Genomic DNA, 23,107 nt, shown 5'->3' on the forward strand with positions numbered 1-23,107 from the left:
GACCGCAGTGACACCAGGGTCCCTTAGGTATCTTCCCGTCCGGCCTCTCAGAATGCTCGTATGGAATACATAGTGATGCCTAGTTTTAGCATGATAAAGGTCAATTATTGGCCTCAGATGTCTTTCCTTTGTCCTACCAAGCAGGGAAACACCACCGGTATTAACCATGACTGTGCGACTGACGTCAAACAGAACATACACTGTGGCAGTGTTTCCCATGTCACTGTTCATGGACAGGACACGCAGACACACCCGCTGGGCAGTGGCCCTGGGCACTCACCCTTGGGCTTATCAAATAACGCCGGTCACTGGGTCACCCCAGCCTCACAACTCCTCACGCCATCCTCGCTACGAGCCTTCCGTCACCCTCACCGGTAGGAGGAACAAAGAGCCCACAGAGAACCAGTGAGGAGACCCTCAGTCCACAGTTTGGCTGGAATCCCCTCAGGCTGAAATGCAGTGGAAGGCGAGGCCCCAAGGACAGCCGTACGCCGGGAGCAGGAGACCTGAGTGGAAGCCACGAACCGTGGCGGACCACTGGCGGCGAGCCCTCGAGCATGTTGCTTCAACTGCGGGTCTCAGCCTTCCCATCTCTAGAGTGGGGACGTGACCTACACCCCGCGGTCACTGTGAGCACCAGCTCCGGGAGGACACTGCAGGTCCCAGCATCACACGTGTGATAAGGGCTCCCTGACGCGTGTCTGCGCTTGTACGCACAATCATTCCTTTGCTTCCTCGTTCGTGCGCGAGATACAGGACAAGGGAGTAGAAAGCGATTCCGGCCCCTGCTGGACTGCGAGGGATGGGCTTTGCCACGACCCGCACAGAGGAATAAAGCAAGCGGCAGGCAGGTGACAAGAACACGGAAGTGTGATGAAGGGCTTCTCCCTGGAGCCGAGGGCATGTCCTGAGAGGAACAGTCTGGAAGCACCAGGCCAGGGGCAGTAGGGATGGAGCCCAGGAAGCTGCTGGCGTTTGGACGTTCTGTGGTCGGCCGCGGGGACTCACCGTGGCTCTGGGACAGGAAGAGGCGTGGAGAACAAGCGCGGAGGGCTGCCCTCACGGGTGGGGGCTGCGGGTGACGTCCCAGGTGCCCGGTGTGGGGGCGGCGAGCCTCGGGCCTCCGGCGGGACGTTCGCAGGTGGCTCCAGTCTGGGCTGAGAAACTCTCGTTCTCATATCCCCGACTGCTAACGCTGGGCTGGGGATTCGGATTTTGGTCTCCTTTAAGAAAGGCTCCCTTACAGTCCGCGTGGGCTGTTCCTGTCGGGGGCCCGGGGGAGCGTCTATGAGCTGCGGCCGGGAAACCGCTCCAAGACCTCATAGTGTCGGCGGAGACGTGCATCAGGCCGTGACACGACGCCCCGAGGCAGGAGGCTCCGAGGTGTGGTAAGGAACTGGGACGGGTGTGCAAGCCTGCGTTGTGAGAAAGGTGAGCGCCCTAAAGGCTTCTGGTGCCCCCCCACCCCCCCTGGGCCTCTTGATCCGTCTGGCTGGGTGTAGAAAACAGAGAACAACCAGCTAGGGTTAAATCAAAAGCTTGTCCAGACAGGAAGAAGCATTTGCTTTGCAAGGGTTCTTCTCACTCGGGGCAGTCCGCCCGGGGCAGTACGTCGACCTCGCTCCCGAGGGTCTGCTGGCTGAGCTGAGCCCCGGGGAGCCGGAAAGCCTCCCGGACTGACTACTTGTGCCATCGGGCTCTGGCCCGGGTTCTGGGAACAGGCCTTCCTGGCAAGGACGGGGCCCAGCGTACGGTCCTCTGTACCGCGCACTGCTAAAGGCTCCAGAAATACCTACGGGTCCCGTGTACACTCTCTGGGTCGGTGGTGCTGGCCACCAGTCACTCCGGGGAGGGCCGGTGCTGCCCGCCTGGCTTTGTCACGGTGTCGCAGTCAAGATGTAACCACAGAATGGATAGGAGACTCCGAGGAAGCCCACAGACGCTACCTTACGGCCTTCGCTAGTGTGGGGTGGGAGCCCCGGTCCGCAGCCCAGACACCAGCCTCTCCAGGTGTGGAGGGGCCTGGACTCCACCTTTAGGCTGAGAGGTGACAGGTACACCCAGCACGGGACCATGTCACCTGGACTATACTGGATCTCAGCCTTCCAGGGGCCGTCCTGTAGGAGAGGCCTTCCTGGATGTGAAATCCCTTCCCAGAAATCTGCCCAGGATGGGAGGGATCTCAAGGGGCTGAGGCCATCCTAACGGCTCGTGAGGTTTATGTCCAGAAGTTATACAACGAGCAGCCTCTTCAGGGATTGTGCTCTGCCTCCCCCCTCTGATTCCCTACTGTGCCCACCACGTCCCTCCCAACGGACCTGTCATTTGGAGGATGCTCCGAGGACAGCACTGTGGGGACCAGAAACACCAGTCAGGCTGGACAGCTAGCCCTCGGGTGCCCGTAATCAGGCAGGGAGAGTTCAGGGACAGGAATTCAGGCAGGCAAATCTGACGAGTCACATGCAGGGACGGGGTGAGGACAGGCAGCGAATTTAACAAGGGGGTGGGGGCTAAACAGTACAGCCACTTCACGCAACAATTCAGCAACTTTTTCCTCGAGTTAAACATCCATTTCCTGTGCGAACCAGCAATTCTACTTGTAGGTATTTACTCATGAGAAACGAAAACGTATCTCCGTATGTTACTCTGTATGCAAACATTCAGCCGTTTTATCCAAAAAAGCCCCGAGCAGAAAACAACTCAAATGTCGAACGGTGAATGCGTAAACAAATCACCGTGTACCCAGGCTGCAGACCGGTTCTTGGGGACAGGAAGAATGGGGCACAGCACAGGCGGCCATGTGGGGACCGTGGAAAGCGACCACGCTCACGCGGACGCCGTGGGCACCATTAAGAAGACATTCCAGGGAAGGCGAGACGAGAGGGACGACGACCCGTCGTTGGTTGCCAGGGACAACGCTGGGGGACGGAGGAGGGGCACGACGGAAGGTTTTGTCTCAGGTGGACGTGCTCCCGTGATGACACTGTCAGCCAGAACTTCTCAGAAGCTGAGACTGTAAACCAGGAGTTATTCTAGGCCAGTTAGGCAGCAGCAAGCCAGGGATGACACACACGTGACTGCCATAGGACTGTCCCTCCAGGAGCCGGTCCACCTGCCATCCAGCCCGCGCCCCGCCTGCTGCCCTCCGGGGCCCCCTTCCTGCTCGAGGACGCCGTCAAGCTCCACTGAAGCCAGAGTCACCGGCGTACACAGGCGGGGGCTCCGTGTCCACCCCATCAGGACTAATGGCGCACAGACAAGGGGGGGCATAGGAAAGATATCAAGTAAAGGAGACAGCATGGGATCCACGTGGCCTTTCCACCACCCGGCTGGTGGCTGGCGCAGCATGGGCAGCTCTTCTGCAGCGGGAGACGGTGCCCCGGACACGCTGCCAGCATCCCGCACCCCCAGCCCTGCAGGACCGTCTACCTGCGCTGTGCACGGGGGCGCTTCTCCTTGGGGGCTCTGTGAGCAGGAGGGGGGCCTCAGGGCTGTGGCCTGCTCCTTGGGGGACGGCCTCTCATGCCCCAGGGAAAGGGGGCCATAGACAGGCCTCTGCCTTCCTGACTCTGACCTGACAAAATGCACGGATCCAAACCCGCGGCGTCCCCGCTGACCCCACTAGGGGGAGCCCACAGCAAGCTCCTGCGCCCGCAGGCCTGGACTCCCGCGGGACCACCATCCCGGCCCCCAGACTGGGGGAGGAGCCAGACGTCAAACAGCAGGTTCTGTCTCGTTTCCATATGGCAGAACCTCAGCGGAATGTCCACCCCCGTTCATCTGAGACCAACCGCTCCCTCTCCAAGTCGGGAAGCTTGAGTCACTTGTTTGCAGGGAGAGATGGGTTTTTGTCAGTTCCCACGACACTTAGTGATGACAGCAAGGGAAGGAGGGGCGGGCCCAGGGGACCCCAGACCCAAACTGAGATCACAGCTTCAGAGACTCTCATTTCCTCGATTTGGGGTGCGGGCCTGGCCACTGGCCACATTATGCAGTCAACACTGCATAATGCGTTTCCTGCAGCTGTCAGCCAGCATCCGAAGAAAGCCTCCGAGGATGGTCCTGATTGAAGGACCAGGCACGCGAAGTTTGGGACGGAGGAGGAGCACGTGCACACTGTCACCTGGTCTTCAGACAGGCTTGTGGGCAGCAAATGATTCGGGGGGAAAGCAGATGGAAACCGGCTCCTTTTGCCTGTGGCTGATGGCTTTTCTGCCGGCTGACCCAGCCCTGGCATTTGAGACCTTGCCCACAGGGGAGACAGTGAGGTTTGCGGGTTCCCCTTCTGCAAGGTCATGCTGTCCCTGGGCACCAGTCCCCGCCGGCTGCAGACACGGTCAAGCCCCTGCCAGAGACACCTTCTCTCTGAGGCCTCGGGAAGAGGGAGAGGAACGGGTCAGGCAATAGACGCATACGAAAACACTTGCAAACGTTCCATTCAGAAAAGAATACATAACTTCAACCAGGGACTAGCCATCTGCCGTGAGAAACGGGAAGATGCTCACGCAGGAAGTGCGGTCATTGCAGGAGGACTGTGAGGAGGGGTGTGGACGCCGGCCGTGAAGGGTCAGAGGACGTGGACGCCAGCCACGCAGGGAGCAGGAAGGCTCCGGCACGCATGTGGGGATGGGGACGCCCAGGAGCACAGCCTGTCTGGGGGCACTCGCCGTTGATGCGATCATTCACAGGGGCGGGGCTGGCATGCACGAGGCATCACACACCTCTCCCTTCCCTCTCCCTGCTGCTGCACGGACCTCCACATTCTATCCCATGGGGCTCAGGCGTAGCTGTAGATTACGCGTATGCGCAGCTCCAGGAAGCCCTTACGCTTGATCAGAGTCGACATTGACGCTGAAATGTATTGTCCGTCCAGATGCAGGAAAGAGTGGTTCATGAGACTTGGCCATACTATGGAAGATCTTGGATCCTCCACACATAGGGCCTGGAGCGCTTTCCACACACGGAAGCAGGCACTTAAATGTACCACCTCATTATTCTACAGGATTTCCTATAACCTCTTCGTGAACCCTACGAGTCAGGCATTTTATTTCCATTATATATAGGGAGCAATTGTGCCTGGAGAAGCAAAGTAACTCTCCCATGATTACACACGTAAAGGGGCTGCCTGGGAATTTATTCCCAGATCTATTTGGCTCTAAAGTCATGTTCTCTTGAAGATGCTTGCTAAGGCTTGTATTCTGAAGAGGAAGGAAGAAGGGGAGGAGGACAGGAGAGTAAGGGAGGAAGAAGGATGGGAGACGCAGCTCGCTCGAGGGAGCCCTGGCGGAGACCTCAGAGCTATCCATGGTGCTGACACCCTGTGCTGGTCAGTAACACTGGGATTCTTTCCCCTCCACGCCAAATACCAAAGCGATATTTTAAGGACATCCCTTTGTTCTACATTTTGGCTTCACATTAGGACATTAAACTAACAATCCTATTTATGCAAATTCTGGCAGCTGTGAAGGAAGCTGGCTGGGCAGAGCCAGTGTGTGTCTACCTGGGAGGGGCCAGCAGCAGGGCCCCATGAGAAAAAAGGCCAGGGAGGAAATGCAGTAAGCTGAGACTTTTCATCAATGCCCTTGTGAACTCAATACTTTGAACCTTCTCATGCACCAGGCTCAGCTCACAAGAGGACACAGGCTGCCTCCAAGATTTAATTAGAGGGACATGGAATAAATACGGGAAATCTGTCTTCATTTTCCAGGAGAACGCCAACTACCCATAATCAGTCCGAGTGTAGTTTCTACGCAGTGGGCTCTGCCCATTCCAAGCCTTCATGACTCCCCAACAGGCCTCCTAATTGAAACTATGCTTCAAATCTCCCTTCCCTTCTGTACACACACGTGAAACTCACTCAAGTCTGCTGTTTTCAACATAACCGCACTAAAGGGTCCCCAGGTTCTTGCTGTAAAGACTCACCACACGAGGTGGGGTTTAGGTTCCCCACACTGCAGGCCTATCCTAACCCCCACCCAACCTCATCTCTACCCATGCAGACCCCATGTGAACACCTGTGCGGCTGCCTGGCACAGAACCCTACTGATTCCAGAAGATGCTGGCTCATCGCAAAGGTCAAATCTGTTTAATGATCCTCTCGACCTGGGATATCTGCTCGCTGTCTCCATCTATTAAAAATAACGGGTTCAGCTCTCCAGAATCGGCTACGGCCAGACTTCTTTTATGAGACCCGATGCCCACAACCTTCTCCTCTGTATTCAGTGTTTAAGTTACTCACTTGGGCCACTTGGCTGTGTATTATGACAGAGTCTGTGTCCTTTCTTTTCAATAGAATTTTGAACTTCTTAAGGATGGCAACCATGCTTTTGTTACTCGTGGAGCATTTCAGTAAAAACCCCTTGACTTATACCGTCGTGTTTGCTTCTACTGGAGTAAAAACAAGAACACCTTAAACATTAATTATGGTAGGTCTGATTTAAATGATATAAAAAAGAAGGCACTGAGCACTGGGAATTATAGACATTTCCTTTAAGAGAGACATTAAGGGGCGCCTGGGTGGCTCAGCAGGTTAAAGCCTCTGCCTTCGGCTCAGGTCATGATCCCAGGGTCCTGGGATCGAGCCCCGCATCGGGCTCTTTGCTTGGCTGGGAGCCTGCTTCCTCCTCTCTCTCTCTCTGCCTGCCTCTCTGCCTTGTAATCTCTATCTGTCAAATAAATCTTTAAAAAAAAAAAAAGAGAGACATTAAAACGTCACATGGGCATTACGATTACCCAAGTGTCCTAGAACAAGCCTTAGCTTTGAGAATTTTATTTTATAGAATAAAATTCATGCCTTTCCTGTAACAGAAAAGATTTCATCTGGGTAGAAAGTCAAATAATATTTAATCATGAGACTACAAATATATATGGGTACATCCTACAATATTAAGAAATAACATCCCCAAATGTTCACTAGAAGCAAAGTTCTCTGCCGTGCATTTTGCATATATCGCTGCACTTCATTCTTATAGCACACCCCTGAGCGTGAGCATTGTCATCTCTTTAAAAATATGGAAACTGGGGCGCCTGGGGGGCTCAGTGGGTTAAGCCTCTGCCTTCGGCTCAGGTCATGATCCCAGGGTCTTGGGATCGAGTCCCACATCGGGCTCTCTGCTCAGTGGGGAGCCTGCTTCCTCCCCTCTCACTCTGCCTGCCTCTCTGCCCGCTTGTGATCGGTCTGTCAAATAAATAAATAAAATCTTTTAAAAAATATATGGAAACTGAGGTCTGCAGAAGTACCACAATGGTCAAGGTCGGCAACAGAAGGAGAGTTCAGATTCGGGTCTATGTGGCCACAGAGCTGACGTTCTTACCTCCTGCCTCATGCTGTTGGCAAGAAGCCGGGTGCTAAGCATATGTTATCAGCCCGGATGTCTAGCTTCTGAATCCGTGGAACGTTCCTCTGTACCCCAGCCTTAATGTTAGAGTGTCGTTCAGCGCAGAAGGACCTATGTCACAGTTTACAGTTCTCACAGGTACACAACGCAACTTCCTAAGTCGATTAGAATCCCAAGGGAGTGCAATTTTTGTATAAATATGGCCGGTGCCTGAAAAATACCAGTAAATAAGCTAACTTAGGGCAACGATATCTGTGAAAGTTGCCCTGGCGTGTAAGAAAAATTCCTTCTAATGTTTCTTTGTGTCTGTTTTAGTATTACTTTGTTTGCTAAACCCCATATTGCCAAGGCCACCCAATTAAGAGACATGCCAGATTTTCCTTAAAATTGATTTATGTTATAAAAGGAGTAATTTTCACCAGTCCATATGCTTTTCAGGATGATCCTGATGAGAAATTGCAATCATACAGAAATATATATATATATATATTTTAAAAAGTCCTCAAGCCAAAGAAAAAAATTATTTCAAGAAAAATGTCAGGTCAGGAAAACCTCCAGAAGCAGCCAAGCATATGAAAATAGTTCTATGAAAACACATGAAGGGTCCTTAATAGAAAATGTTTAGCTGGCTATAATCTCTATCACAGAAGATGGTTTTATGTTGCTGAACTTCTGATATAAAAACTTAGTGAAATGTTTTATGTTAAGAATGACTAGCTTTAAATCTGGCTTAGCAAACAGATTTGTGTAAAAGACCCATGTCTTTTAAGAATATGCTTCTTGAACATTTAGTGTGTGCAAGTCAAACAGATTGTCCCTTCAGTTTTAGATCTTCGCACCACGACAACCCTGCTGCCTCGGGATTCTCATTACAAGCCGAGCCGGCATGCACAAAGGGACGGATGCACAGAGGCTCAGTTCCCGCCGCAGACCAAGGGCCAAACCCTGGAGGAGGAAGTGAGCTCACAGGACTGGGGTGGGGGGGGGCTCTCCTGGCTTGCGAACCACACGGGCGGGGAAAGAGGCACACCCTTCCTCGAGTTCTTCTACCAGCGGCAAAAACGCAGGGAACCAGATTTAGAGGGCACTGAAAAATTAATTCGAGCTTTCTCCGTGACTGGCTGGAAAGCCTGAAGCCAAGACAAAACTCTAGTTATAAATGAGGGCTAATCCCGTCCTGCAGACCGCATGGCCATGGGCTCACGGCGGAGTCTTTGGGGGAGAAGCGAGGACAGAGAAGTGAGAACTTGGGAGAAAGGTGCAGATCTGTGTCTTCAGAAGCACCAAGGAAAGCTCTGTGTTTTTGGCATGGTAAATAATGCAAATCCTGATAGATTAACCAGATTAATTTTTGTTTTAAAAACACAGTTGTGCCTTCCTCTCCACCCCGGATCTACGTGGAGCACAAGCCTCGGGTGGTGGGCCGCGTCCTTCTCCCGCTATCCGTGGAGGCGCCAACACCTGTTCGGGTGACCCCCGGAGAAGTCGCGGAAGCTGCAAAACCATGAGGCCTGAAGGCTCATTAATACAAATTAGATGCTGACAACAAATGAAACGAAAGGACTCATTTTCCATAAATGATCATGACAAAGAGGGAGAGGGGGCAGCTGAGCGATGCCAGCTTTGGAGATCCTATGTCCGCTCGCTCGCAGGGTGCTGGGAGGGCCATGGACCTTCTCATCCACCGGGGCTTTTTTCCAGTAAAGGACACAAGTCATCTGCTACGTCTTTCAATCATGTAAGAGTCCTCAGAAAAGAAATAAATTCGCACCACTAAAACTCTGATCTTTACAGCTCTAACGTAGCTCTAGGGGATGCCTGGAAAGCATGGGGCTCAGGGTCAGCCAGGCTGTGCACGAGCTGGGAGATGTGGGGCGGCCTGCCTTACGGCTCGCACTGGAAATGGGGATGGGAGCGCTTTTCCTGCGGGCTGCTGTGCTGGGGCGAAGGCCCTCGAAAGTCAATCTATGAATGATGGCGATTACTGTCATGAGTTTAAAAGTACCGAAGGCGGGCGCCTGGGTGGTTCAGTGGGTTAAGCCGCTGCCTACGGCCCAGGTCATGATCTCAGCGTCCTGGGATCGAGTCCCGCATCGGGCTCTCTGCTCTGCAGGGAGCCTGCTTTCCCCTCTCTCTCTCTGCCTGCCTCTCTGTCTACTTGTGATCTCTCTGTCAAATAAATAAATAAAATCTTTAAAAAAAAAAAAGTACCGAAGGCAGCCTGTGACATGTTGACATCCTCTGTGGGGAGCTCATCACCATCAACACGGAAACCAAGTCTCGTCCTCCGCTTAGCCGCTGGTTTGGGTCAGGTTGTCCAAACCTACTTCTTAACTCTGACTGACGTAGGGTGTTAACACAATGTGGTGAGCATAAAACGCTTCTACAGCTTTGAGTTTTACAAACTGATAGAAGATGGAACGAACTATCCCTCGTCTATAATTCATTCAATCCTCCGACACCGGGCACATAAATCTCAAGGTGTAATCATACTCCTGCCTGCCGTGAGCTCTGAAGATGCAGTCTGCTTCAGACAATAAAGGAATAATTCCTCCTTAGTGGAGAACCCCTGAGTTTCTATTTAAAATAGGATTGAAATGAAAAATTCCTATGGATGCTTAATTTTTGCCAGTGATTCACCTTCAGGGTCTCTGGACTCGGTTTGTCTACTCGGCTCACCGAAGCTGTTGATCTCATGCTGCGTACCTACACACATCTCTCCTCTGCCTGCAGGCCAGATGAACTTGCTTTCTCCACGTCTGCTTTCCAAAGAGGTGCCCATGTTCTACTTAAACTTAGTAGAAAGCAGACGACCGCAGGTGGAAACATCGGTGTTGCTGGTTCATGCTCTCCCAGGAAACGATACTTTTTAGCAATTTCTGCTGCTTGTTTACATCCCGGAAATCGAGAAGCCTCCCTCACATGTTCACCGGTAACACTTACTTACAACACCAGGGATAGCAATGCTCAATTTCTCTGACGTTTCCCGAGCCCCTCACCTTTCCCAGGGTTTCTGAAAGAACCCCCAGAGGGGTGGAGGAGAGGCCGAGACACAGAACAAGAAGGCCGCAGGTGCAGAGGGGAGAGGAGGAGGGAGGAGGGGGAGGGGGTGACGGGAGTGGAACCGGAAGCCGCCCCTGCCTCTCTTGATTCTGCAGCATTTTCTCCACATCTAACTCAACAAACCGCTTCAGCGAACGTTAACCAGTATCTGTTTTTGCCTTTGGACCCGGAGGTGAGCTCCTGATAATGCCTCCCTGTGCCGGGTGTGGGTACAGTTACCCAGCACCGAAAACCTTATAAAATCATGCACGGTCTCATGTCTGTCCTTCCCACACACGTTTGAGTCTCAAATCACACATTTTTGAGAGACGCGATGCACTTAGGGGTGTCACTCTATTGTGTACATAACCAGAGCCCCGTGGGAGTCCCGGGCTATTCCCCATGCCTGGGGGGGCCACAGTGATTACAGGGTGGGGGATGGGGAGACAGTCCTGCCCTGCAGGACCTCTAGGGGAAACCTCAGCAACCAGAACAGGAGAGAGGCGGCGTTGTCCTAGGATGGGGGCTTCACAAATGGGCAAGTACCCAGACTCGTGGGACCCCTAGACGCTGGATACAGTTAGCTGGGGAGGCCCCATGACATCTGGACCCTTCACTATCAAAATCAAGCTGCCCTGTTTCCTGCCCTCAATTCTGGGAATTAAGCAACTACTCAGGGTTCTACCATTTCTTTGTTTTGAATACTTCTCATTCAAAGAAAATGAAAGAATCATCTTACCCATGAGGAATTTTGCTCAGGACATAATATCCAGTGTAGGAGTGTTGGTATATCTGAAACAGACAAGACAAAAAAAAAAAAAAAAAGAAAGAAAAGAAAAAAAAGCAAGCGTTGAGACAAAGGCTGTGACCATGATATTTTTAAATCACTGTGCATCCTAAAAAAAAACATCAGTGGAGGAAAAGTAGTTAATCAGGAGACCTGGAGGCAAAGTCTAATTTACTTAGAAAGTTAATTTGCATATCCTGTTTATTTTACTTTCTTCATTTGCACATTGTTTACCTGCAGTCAGAGGCTTGATATGGACTCCAGAGCTGGCTGTTTTGTGATTAAATCAGGGGACAGATTTCCAGCTCAGTGACATGTAGCCCAGGACCAAGGAGGAGGTCACCAGAGGCTGTCGGACAGCCAGCTAGACCCAGCAGGACCGTAAGACCCACGTACTGTGGGCGTCCCTGTAAATTACGGCAAATTCCACTGTACATCCTCAGTGAATATAAAAAGCAAGATAGGTTTCGCTGGGCAAACTCTCGTTCTATCCTCCAGAGGCGCTGGGTTAACTTCTTCAGCCTTCACGGGTCCACCATCCGGTCTCTACCCCTGTGGTCCCACCGCAGAACTCCCCCCGCCCACCCCCCGGCCTCCCCCTCCTGCAGAAAGAAGCCACCAGGGTCCTTTCCGAGATCAACCTGGGAGGTCTCCACACCACTCCTTCTGCTCCCTGGCGAACCTTATGACTCTTGCCTTACAGGTTTTGCACCAGACCCTGACCTACATGCTTCATCACTCCCTGTCCCTCACGACCTCCCCCAAACTTGTAAAAGAGAACTCAAACCTCCCACATCAAACCCAAAAATCCCTGCTCACATCCCCCTGAAAGACTCCTTTTTAAGGATCGCAGCATTTCAGGAGCAAAGCCTGCAATGCCACACGTTCTGTTCACTGGTAACAAGTAGATTCCTGACATTCTCCTCCTGCGATCTCCAAGGGCAATCCCAGCCGCCAGACCCGACGCCGCTGGATTCATTCCCGCCTGCTCCCCCGTCTGCGGAGCGTGACACGGGCGATGGGAGCTGCTCTCCCTTCTTCATCCCACAACAGGGCACGGCCTCTGTGTCCTCCTGCTCTCCTCCTTCCAGCCTCCTTGTCTTTCTGCTGCTGCTGCTGCTGCTGCGGACCCCTTGAAGGGAAGCAGGCACCAACCCACCACCCCTGCTGGTCTACACCTCTGGGCTGGCAGATCCCATTCACTTCTGCTTTCTCAGGCAGCTTCTTACTGAATTTGCATTTTCACGCTTAACCTGTCTTTTGAATTCCAGGCTCCTGTCTTTAGCTTGTCCCGGGCCTCTCAGTGTGGATATTTTCTTTACCCAGAACTTGTATCCTAAATTCCACAATTTGAAAACCAAACGATCTCCTGCTAATGGGTCTCTTTTATACGTACCCACAGGTCTCTCAGTAGAGGAATACTGCAATTAGCTTCAACCATTCCTAGTCCTTACTTTTTTAAACTGTCCGTGTATCACTGGTTTCCACGTTTCACTGGACTGTGTAACTTTGGAATGTCTCTTAAATTCACACCACATTTTCTACCCTCAGTAACACTGGCCTGGTTTCGGGCATCTGATCAACCGCGGTGACCTTCCAGGTGGCCTGCCGGCCTCCGCTCCTCTCCCGCCTTCCCGCAGCCACGGGGTCCTCTTCCTGACAGCGTGCCGCGGTGGACACAGTGGTGGGGGTGCGGGTGGCTTAGGGGCAGGACGCAGTGGCCGTGTGCAGCTACGACCATGAGGACTCGGTTTTAGAGAGGGACACAGGCTCCACTCAGCCTGTGACTCACTCGCAGGGCAAAGTCCGTAACCTCTCGGAGCCTCAGCTCCCTCCTCGGTAAATGGAGGGAAGAGCTGTATTTGCTTTGGAAATAGAAACCATGAAAAAAAGAAGAATAAAGAATTCTCTTGTTTTAATCTTAAAGAGAACCATACGAGGTGGCCACTAGCTTTGTACCGAGTCCACGAACCTCTTTCTCCTCTAGGATGTGAGTCCCAGTATGAGTAGCAGAGTTGAGGCCGACCGGTCCGAGGGAGGGCAGAGGCCACAGAACAGTCAAGATTGCTGCCCTGTGGACTGGGCTCCTGGTCAGCACAATGACTGTCCTCATTGGAGTGTCCCAATAATGGGATGCATGGTCCCCTGAGGTGGTGAGCTCCCCAGCACTGGTGGGATTCAAGCAGAGGCCCGTCAGCCATTGCTGGGGAGCTCAAGGACAGGCGTGAGGACTACCAAGCAGATCACGCCAGCGGACATCTGCAATCACCTTCTTATTTGATACTATATCCTCTTCATAGAGGGAACTGGGCATACCAGAGGGTGCAGATGGGCTCAGAGCAAGCGTCTCCCCAGCGGGGATCAAGACCACCATGGCTGGGACACACGGCTGAAGACAAATCATCTGGTGAGCTGCGGATGAGGACTAAAAATACGGGAACCGGGAGAGACGAACACGGGAAAAGACCGGGCGTGGAAAAGAAAGGGACATTTGGAAATTGGATGGTAAAAAAGAAAAAAAGAAGAAAAACGATCTGCGTGTGATGTCAGTGATGACGAGTCAAAAACTAAAAACCCGAAGGAGAGAAAGAACAGCTCTAAAAGGAAGTGGGAAAATGGGAGATGTCTTGTTTTAGATTTGGAGAAAATGAAACGTTTACCCACAGGGTCTATCTCCTCACCATTTCGGGGTTCTGTTCCCAACAGAGAAAGAAATGTCGTTAGGTTCCATCTAGCGCGGCGATTCCCAGGTCTACGACAATGACCACGGTAGTCTGTGCTCTGGGAGAGAGCACGCCCTCTGCCCACAAACTTCAAGCTGGGGTCCTATGGACCACGACAGCTACCTCATGAAGGCAACATCCTATAAATGTTCCTTTTGTTCCCTCGGAACATTTAAAAACAGCTTTACGGAGGTATCACTGATGTAGAAAGAACGGCACTATCAGCTGGGTCCAGTTTGATGAGTTTGAACATATGTGAACACCAGGGATATCAGGCTCACGGTCAAGGTAACGGACATACCCAACGTGCCCCACAGTCTCCTCGTGTCCTGGTCACTTTAAAGAAGGCTGTGGAGATCCAGCAAGGAACTCGGAACCCAAGTGCCCCTCCCCCACCCCTGCTTTGAGTTGATAAGGGGAGAAGAGGGGTGAGGAAGGCCATGCCCCATTTTTTCAAAAATACTTCGTGAATTTCTGCATTTACATTGCGTGTTCCTAAATCTTGGTCTTGATACATTCTTCCAAGCAAACCTGCCATCTTGGCTCCCATACTGAACCCCATCCATTATCCTGATCTGTTACCCTAGTCTCCCCACCAGGTGGCCGATTATCCGGGAGGGCAAAGCCTCCCCTGAGAATTCCACCTGGGTCCTTCACTGAATTAAAAATAAATAAATGAGCACATTTTCATGGTGTGGCTGAGATAAGACCCAACCAGTCTGTAAGGTCTCTTGGGGAAGAAATTATGCATATCTTGTCTAGAAATTCTTCCCCTTAAATTGGGAGAATTGAGTCCAGTTGAAGGTGTCACTTTTTTTCCGAAGGAGTAAGACCAATAAGCCAAAATATTTTAGAAAGGTGAGAATGTGACCAGGTTGGCTGGAGTCTGGGAGGAAAGCTGCTCGGTGTGAGTCATCCGGAGCGAAGGCAGGTGGGCTGCCTGGAGGAGGAGGCTCGGGGGAGGTGGAAGGCTGTCTCTAAGGTTTCAAAGAGCTTCATGAGTAAGCGTGAGCAGGTCTGTTCCCATTTGCTCCAAGGGCAAAAATAACGTTGACAAGTACACATTATAAGGACCAACAATGCTAACTTTTGGTAATTAAAGGTATCCAATACCGAAAAGGCTTACCAGCCTGTGTTAGCAAAAGTAGGAAAGCCAAGTTCGCCGGAGCATCAGGGAGAATGCGGGGCATAGTGAGATGGGCCTGGGTGACGGGTAAGACTCCTTCCCTTTCAGAGAATTCCTCAAGCTCCCAGCCAGCTCTGCTGTCCCCCTGCCCTCCCCTCTCTCTGCCCTGGCTGGGGACTAAGTTTCACGGCACCTGCGTGCAGCTCGCAGCTGCCTGAGCCTGGCTGAGCCCGGGGAGTTCAAGCCTGACGTGTTCCTCACTGAGGGAGTCACACACGTCCCTCCCGCACACAGCATCCACACTCCTTCCTTCCAGGAGGTTATAGACATCTCGTCTCAGGCCAGGGTCAGCCTTTGCTTGATTTTGTTCTTTTTTTTTTTTTTTTTTTTGCCTGTTTTATCGCCCTCTTTTTTAATTCCAGTATATTCAACACACAGTGTTGTATCAGCTTCAAGAGTACAATCCAGCGACTCAGCAGTTCCGTCCGTATGTAACTCGGCGCTCGTCATGGCAAGTGGGCTCTTCACCCCCTATTTCTTCCGTCTCTCCACACCCCCATAAGCCTCTGCTGGATTTCCCACCTCCCGCTTCATCCGTGCATTTCATCGGGCCTTGCCCCAGAGACCCGGCTTCTTGCTGCAGAATCTGGCTTCCTCCCGGTCTCTGCTCCCGCTCGTATGAACAACGGCATAGTGAATTACAAGCCTCGATGTTGGAGTGAGTGACGATGGAAAATTTCCTGCACAAACCAGTCTTTCCAGAAGGCTCCTTGCCTCAAGCAGAAGGTCCCAACCGGCCCATGTTCTGATGAGGACACCTGCACACATTTCCACACGCCTCACCAACTCACTGTACACTTTCCCTGAAGCCAAACCCTCGTATAGTGATTTGTAAACATGCTTCCTAGAGGACTACCGGTGACTAGGTACCATGGAAGTGTTTAGTGAAAAGTAAAGATACTGAGCTTATACCGTAGAAGACAAATAGTGGGAGATATGGACGCCACGTTCCTGGTCCGCCCCCCGCCCCCGGCTGCCAGCCTTGCCTTCCCCCACGAGACGGAGCCTACACTCCCGTGGAACCATCCAGGCAAGACTGAAAACACAGGAGACATAGTTGTCAGCTTCAAAACATAAAAGTAATGAAAATGTCTTAGGATTCAGTATTCGTATCTCTACTTTTTTCCTCCTTCACAACTTTTTTAAATTGAAGAGAGAAGAGACGGTGCTGCCCCGTTGAAGGCGTTGTCTCCAGGGTCTCGTCCTGCTGTCCCCACACACCCCCTCCCAGTTCCCTTTAAGTCATTCTTCTGTGACTGGTCCCCATCATCTAACTTATTAATGGACAATGTTTCTGTCACCCTGTGTCCCCTGTATAGGACGGTTTTTAGCCAAGAGTTACGGTGAGAACGTGAGGATAAGAGAATCTGGTTAAAAGGGAGGCTCCGTCCACACACGCATGTTCTACTTTAGAGACGGACAAACAGTCACAATCTCAGCTGTGATTCTATTTATGTTTCCAAAGACCCATCTCGAGAGCAACTCCGACATCCAGAAAGAGCTGTACGATTCTCCTTTTTAAAAAATCATTTCCTTCTGTCTCACCACTTGGACATTTCAATTCAAGGAGCGTGTCCATGCGTCCGAGTCTCGTCTTCTGGAAACAAATGAAGCCCATCCCGGTGCCGTCAGCGAGAGTCAGAGGAAGCGATGCCTGAGAACCTCCTTCCGTGTTGGTTTTCAGGGGCGCACACCGGCATGCACGGGGTCCTCCCGACCTCTGTCACACCCGCATCTTCTCTGGGGTCACTCACCGAGAAACAGGGGCTTGACCCCCTCCCAGGCCTGGCAGCCCGTGTCCTCCTTCACCCTCTTTTCTGTTTTGTCTTCTGACAGGCCTTTCTGCTGACTCACTCCTGGTTTTGCTCGAAAACACAACATCTTTTTTTCTTTCTCTGTGCACTTTCTCCCCTTTTCCCTCAGACACACTGCTTGTAGGACCAGACTTGCGGCTCTCCAAGGTAAAAAATAAAGAAATCTAATTTACGTTGTGTAAGTCTCTAGAAATCTACAAGGTTCTTCAAGACCCTTTCACTAGACCCTCCCAACAACTGCTCCTGGGGATAAAGCGGCTTCTCTTCACCTTTCCGATGAAGAACTTGAGGTTCCAAGAGACAAACTGATTTGTCCCATGTCACATGCTGTCAAAGGAAGAGAACTGGGAGACTCGTGTCTTTTCACATTTAGCTGAAAATTGTTTCCACTCTAAGAGGCTGGTCAGGAAGCGTCTCCCACCGCACAGCATCATGTCTTCACTAGCCAGAAGGTTCTCCTGAGGGATGATGGATCCTGAAGAGAACAGTAGCGAGACGGGAACTGAGAAGATTAACCCCAGGGCCACCCTTCGCCAACCTGCTGAGGGCACCAGCAGTCAGCCAGTCAAAATCAAGGCCTTAGAGAAGAGCCCAGAATCCTAAGTAGGTTCTGGGGATGGGGAGAAAATGGGAAGAAGGGAGAACCAAAACGCGGTGATGGGGGCAAACCAAGTATGCTTGCGTCCAGCAAACCCGGGCTGACCTGTCCCTGCTGGGCGCTGGGCAGGCTTCTGCCCACAGCAACTCGTGGGCTTCTTCGGAGCCTCTCCTAGCCTATGTCATGACCCTGACCCTTGGCCTCTCCCAACACTGACGGTCAAGTGCACGGACTCCTTCCAACAACAGAAACGAGAAGCGTTCGTCACCTCAAATTCCTTCTCCTGCTCTTCTTAGCCGTGTTCTGCAGTGTCCTCATCTCCTTATCGCATTTGCTACGATAATTATGTTTGCACAAGTCTTTTGTTTTTTAAGATTTTATTTAACCACTTGAGAGACAGAGAGCGAGAATCAGGGCACACGCAGGGAGAGGGAGAAGCAGGCTCCCCGCCGAGCAGGGAGCCCGATGCAGGCTCCAGCCCAGGACTCTGAGACCATGACCTGAACCAAAGGCAGAGGCTTAACCCACTGAGCCATCCGGGCACCCCTATGTCTGCACAGTCTGACCAACACGTATGGGGCAGGAATGAGCGGACTGAGAGTCAATGGCTTTTATAACCTGCCCGGCTCAGCCCCTTGCCGCTCATTTCTCAAGAAGTACTTGGCAAAAAAGGTCAACAGAGTCCACGGTCAGGACAAGCTTTGGTGCTGAGACAAGGTCCGCAGCGGGACTCTCCAGCCTGGAGGGAGGCACGAAGAACTCAGTCCCATGGGCTCCTAGGGTGACCGAGCAGTGTGCTGGGGCCTGAGGACCACGCTGTGTGGGTGCCCGGAGTCTGCTTTGTGCTGAGAGTGGCTCAGACGTGGCTCGGGGCACTAACCTCAGGGGCAGGGTCTGTAGCAGGTGGCGGGAGACCCTCCAAACAGCCGGGAGGCAGGGCGCTCCTAGAGGAGCTGTTCTCGGGCTCCGGGGCAGGGCTGTGCTGCCTTTATGAACGGGTGGACAGCGTCCCCAAAGGCACTGGCTTTGCAAGGAAGTTCTGGTTAAAAATACTCAGCAACACTGACTTGTCTCTAAAATTATGACATCTGTATTTAAAACATCCCCTGGTGATGTGGGCTAGTCCCTAATATTAACTTATACTTTCGATAAATACTTCGTGGGGCTCTACTGTATACGATATTGATAAAAAGTGTTTGTCAGTCTCTGGGTCATAGAGTCAATGCAATGGGTCATTTCTAAAAAGGAACTAGGACACATCTTATTAGGGTGTATAACACACACCGGAGTGTATAACACAGACTACGAGTGTATAACACATACTATGAGCGTTATGTTGCGATGTTTTTAGTTCTGTGTGGGCATCTGAACACCAGCTGAAGATGTAAAACGTACGTCTCACAGTCCTACTATATGCCGTGGTCAAAGGGTGTTGAGTGCTTACTTGGCAGGGGTCCTCCAAGTGTTATGGGTTGAATTATGAGCCCTCCCGCCAAATTCCACGTTAAGTCTTAACCTTAGATTTTTACCTTATATGGAAACTGGGTCTTAACAGAAGTAATCTAGCTAAAATAAGGTCATCTGGAGTGGAGAGCTCATCCAACATGACTAGTACCGAAAGAGGAAATTTCGACCAAGAGACAGACACACACAGAGGGCAGACTGAAAAGACCCAGGGAGAGCACCATGCGATTGGAGAATTGGCTGATGGGTCCAGAAGCCAAGGGATGCGGATGATTGCTGCCGCCACCGGCAGCCGAAGAGGCGAGGAAGGCTTCCCCTTTTCAGGTGTCAAGAGGGTCATGGCCCTGCACATACCCGATTTCAGACTTCTGGCTGCCAGAGCTGGGAGAACTCTCTGTGGATTGAAGCTGTCTGGTTTTTTTTTTTTACTCTTCATCGCAGCAATCCTCGGGAACTTCCACCCCAGGTATGATCCCTGTCTGCATCAACAGCGCCCGGGACCTTGTTAAAAACATGAATCTTCCTGCTGAACTGCAGAACCTGGAGCAGACCCCACATCTATGTTTCCACAAGTGCTCCGGGTGGTTGTGCTGCTTCTAACGCCGGAGAACCTCCCTTTCAAGGCCAAGAGTTTATATGGAGTTCGTCGCTCCTAGCATGCGGTTCCTTTGACGCATGAAAACATAGCGACGGCCATCTGAGATGTTATGTGTGGTGGTCAGAACGCAACTAACGAAAGACCACACTGTCTAGCCGCATCGTTACGTACAAGGTCATGCTAACGCCGACCACCCACATGGGCTACTTAATCAACGCACTTAGAACATCAGGTCCCAGATGGGATAAACCCACATTTTCAGTCATTGACCTTTCACTAAAAAATCTGTGTTTTTGTTTTGTTTTGTTTTTGTTTGAGGAAATAAACAGAGACTGGAGAAGGCGTGCTCTTCCGTAAGTTCTCGGTTCTCATGGAAGAACCAGCTTGTGGATGGCGGTGCTGTCATGGGGGGCGGGATCGCAACCGTATCCAGGGCTCGTCAACCCCTAACAGAGACTTGCCATGCAATCTCCCCTCCTGTCCGTTTTCTCATTTAGGTAGGAGGGTCTGTCAGTAAGCAAACCTTTCCTACGTCATCTGCGCCAGAGAGGGACCCACTGGCATCCGTTCCAGGGGCAATCAGTCCTGAGCTGGGTGATGGTTTTCCTTCTGAACGTCACTGGTAAGAATATGAAGCCAAGCATCCAGCTTCCTAAAAACTGTAGAAATAAAATCCGGTTCCTTCTGTAGGTCAGCCGCATGACAGACATGTCCTGTTGTTTTCTAATTATAGGCCTGTCAATTCCCATGGAAATGTCTCAGTTCCCCTCAGCCCCTTTCCCTCCCACTCCTGCCTGAAGCTCTTCCAGGGTCAGGGAAGAGAGCTCCAGGAGGGGAGGGAAAGTCCGGAGCTCCTCGGTACCTGCACACGTCACCGTGGTCCTGTTTCCTCTGAGCCTGTGGCTCCGGATGACTTCGTTGCTCACCACAGCTCATCTCCTGGTTCAACCACCCACTGCCTTCCTCTACGGCCCACTGGCCACGCGCCTGCTCACGTCCAGGACGAAATGTTCATTACGGTTTCTGCTACATGGGTGCCTGCCTTCTTCCTGCTTCTCTTGCCCTGATCGTGACTATTCACGGACACTCTGAAGACGGCTTGCTCAGTTTCTGACTTACCATCTTCTCTTCACCTTTAAGCTACTGACCTGCTCCTGGGTCCTGGTATCTATTTCTCCACTGGCTATGGGTCCACACAAGTCTCCCTGGTATTTGTGGCTGGTGATTTCACTGTTCACCGTGGTGTCCACATTTTTGCGTTCACCGAGGTGGACTCCACCTCTAACATGTCAAATATTGGTGACATGTTCAGCCCTGGACACGTGTGCCTGCTTCTGTCAGATTCTCCAGTGTCCCCACCACCTCACCGATGGGGACGGTCCCACGGGGTGCTTGGGGTTTCTGCTTGGGGTACCCTGATACATAACGTCACAGGACCAAGGAATCGGGGTTCGTACCCAGGGCTCCAGTCATCCTTCCCGCCCAGGTACAGAGCAGCCGGGTAACGTGTCTGAGCAGTGTCCGGAGTGACCCCACGACCCTGGGCACTGCTGGGAGCCGAGTTCTGACAGCTCTTCTCTCCAACCCTGCTCCTAAGCACTTCCTTCAGTCCACCTTTTTTAGGTAAACCTTTTTTTTTGGGGGGGGGAGATTATTTCTAAATGAAGTTTAAAGCATGTAATTGACATGAGTAAATTTTATGCTTTGTATATTACCTCAATAAAGTGCTATACGTGGTTTTAACTGATGAAGTGGTGGGCAAAATTTGCTATTGATACGATCAGGGCTCGAAGACTTTCCCAAATTGTTTTATGTTGTTGTTGTTCCCGAACGACACGTGTGTGCACGCATGTATGTGTGTGAAATTATCCCCTTCTTCGGGCAGATCCGAGGTGACACACATTTTTGTTCTATCAAGTATCACATCAAGGTCACAAAGTATAAACCTCCAGTTATAAGGGAATAAATTCTGGGGGTTTAATGTACATAATAGTGACTACAGTTAGGATTAGGGTTAGGGTTAGGGTTAGTCTGCTTCTCTCTCCCTCTGTACTCTCTCTCTATCTCTCATTGTTGTTCTCTCTCAAATAAATAAATAAAATCTAAAAAAATTCTTAAAATTACTAAAAAAAAAGCTGGGAGAAAAGACCAAAAAAATGAAAGAAAGCATCCCATTACATACAGCAATTCAGTAATGTGGCAGGATACAAAATCAATGTACAGAAATCATTTGCTTTCTTACACACTAACAATGAAAATACAGGAAGGGGAAACTAGAGAATCGATTCCATTTATTAGAGCACCAAGAACCATAAGATACCTGGGAATAAACCTAACCAAAGAGGTAGAGGACCTGTACATCCAAAGAGTGTTCTATACTACAGAACACTCAAGAAAGAAATGGAAAAAGAAACAAAAAGATGGAAAAGCATTCCAATCTCATGGATTGGAAGAATAAACTTTGTTAAAATGTCTTTATTGCCTAGAGCAATCTATACTTTCAATGTCATTCCGATCAAAATTCCACCAGCATTTTTCGAAGTGCTGGAATAAACAATCCTAAAATTTGTATGGAACCAGAAGAGACCCCCAATTGCTAGGGAAATGTTAAAAAACATGCTAGGGGGCATCATGTTGCCTGATTTCAAGCTTTACTACAAAGCTGTGATCACCAAGACAGCATGGTACTGGCATAAAAACAAGACACACAGACCAGTGGAACAGAGTAGAGAGCCCAGATACAGACCTGCAACTCTATGGTCAAATGATCTTCAACAAAGCGGGAAAAAATATACAGTGGAAAAAAGACAGTCTCTTCAATAAACAGTGCTGGGAAAACTAGACAGTGATATGTAGAAGAATGAAACTCGACCATTCTCTTACACCATAAACAATGATAAATTTGAAATGGATAAAAGACCTCAACGTGAGGCAGGAATCCATCAGAATCCTAGAGGAGAACATAGCAGTAACCTCTTCAACATCGGCCACAACAACTTCTTTCAAGACACGTCTCCAAACGAAAGGAAACAAAAGCGAAAATGGACTTTTGGGACTTCATCGATCAAAAGCCTCTGCACAGCAAAGGAAACAGTCAACAAAACAAAGAGGGAACCCACGCAACGGGAGAAGATATTTGCAAATGACAGTACAAAGGGCTGATATCCAAGATCTATAAAGAACTCAACACACACAAAACAGAAAATCACATGAAAAAATGGGCAGAAGAAATGAACAGACACTTCTCCAAAGAAGAGAGACAAGTGGCTAACAGACACATGAAAAAATGTTCATCATCACTAGCCATCAGGGAGATTCAAATTAAAACCACATTGAGATACCACCTGACACCAGTTAGAATGGCCAAAATTAGCAAGACAGGAAACGAGCGTTGGAGAGGATGTGGAGAAAGGGGAACCCTCTTACACTGTTGGTGGGAATGCAAGTTAGTGCAGCCACTTTGGAAACAGTGTGGAAATTCCTTAAGAAATTAAAAATAGAGCTTCCCTATGACCCTGCAATTGCACTGCTGGATCCCAAAGATACAGATGTAGTGAA

General features: G+C 50.8%; 1 protein-coding gene across 4 annotated transcripts in view; it reads right to left on the reverse strand.

The window, feature by feature from the left end:
* DPP6 (dipeptidyl peptidase like 6) overlaps window positions 1–23,107 on the reverse strand; it is an 864,911-nt gene that overhangs the window by 170,658 nt on the left and 671,146 nt on the right. For all 4 annotated transcript variants that reach the window (XM_046020968.1, XM_046020970.1, XM_046020967.1 and 1 more), the window contains exon 6: window positions 11,119–11,171. In XM_046020968.1, coding sequence (XP_045876924.1) covers window positions 11,119–11,171 — 53 coding nt within the window. The remainder of the gene's footprint in view (window positions 1–11,118; window positions 11,172–23,107) is intronic.

Source organism: Meles meles, chromosome 10 (genome assembly GCF_922984935.1).
Source record: "Meles meles chromosome 10, mMelMel3.1 paternal haplotype, whole genome shotgun sequence".
In the NCBI taxonomy this organism is placed as follows: domain Eukaryota; kingdom Metazoa; phylum Chordata; class Mammalia; order Carnivora; family Mustelidae; genus Meles; species Meles meles.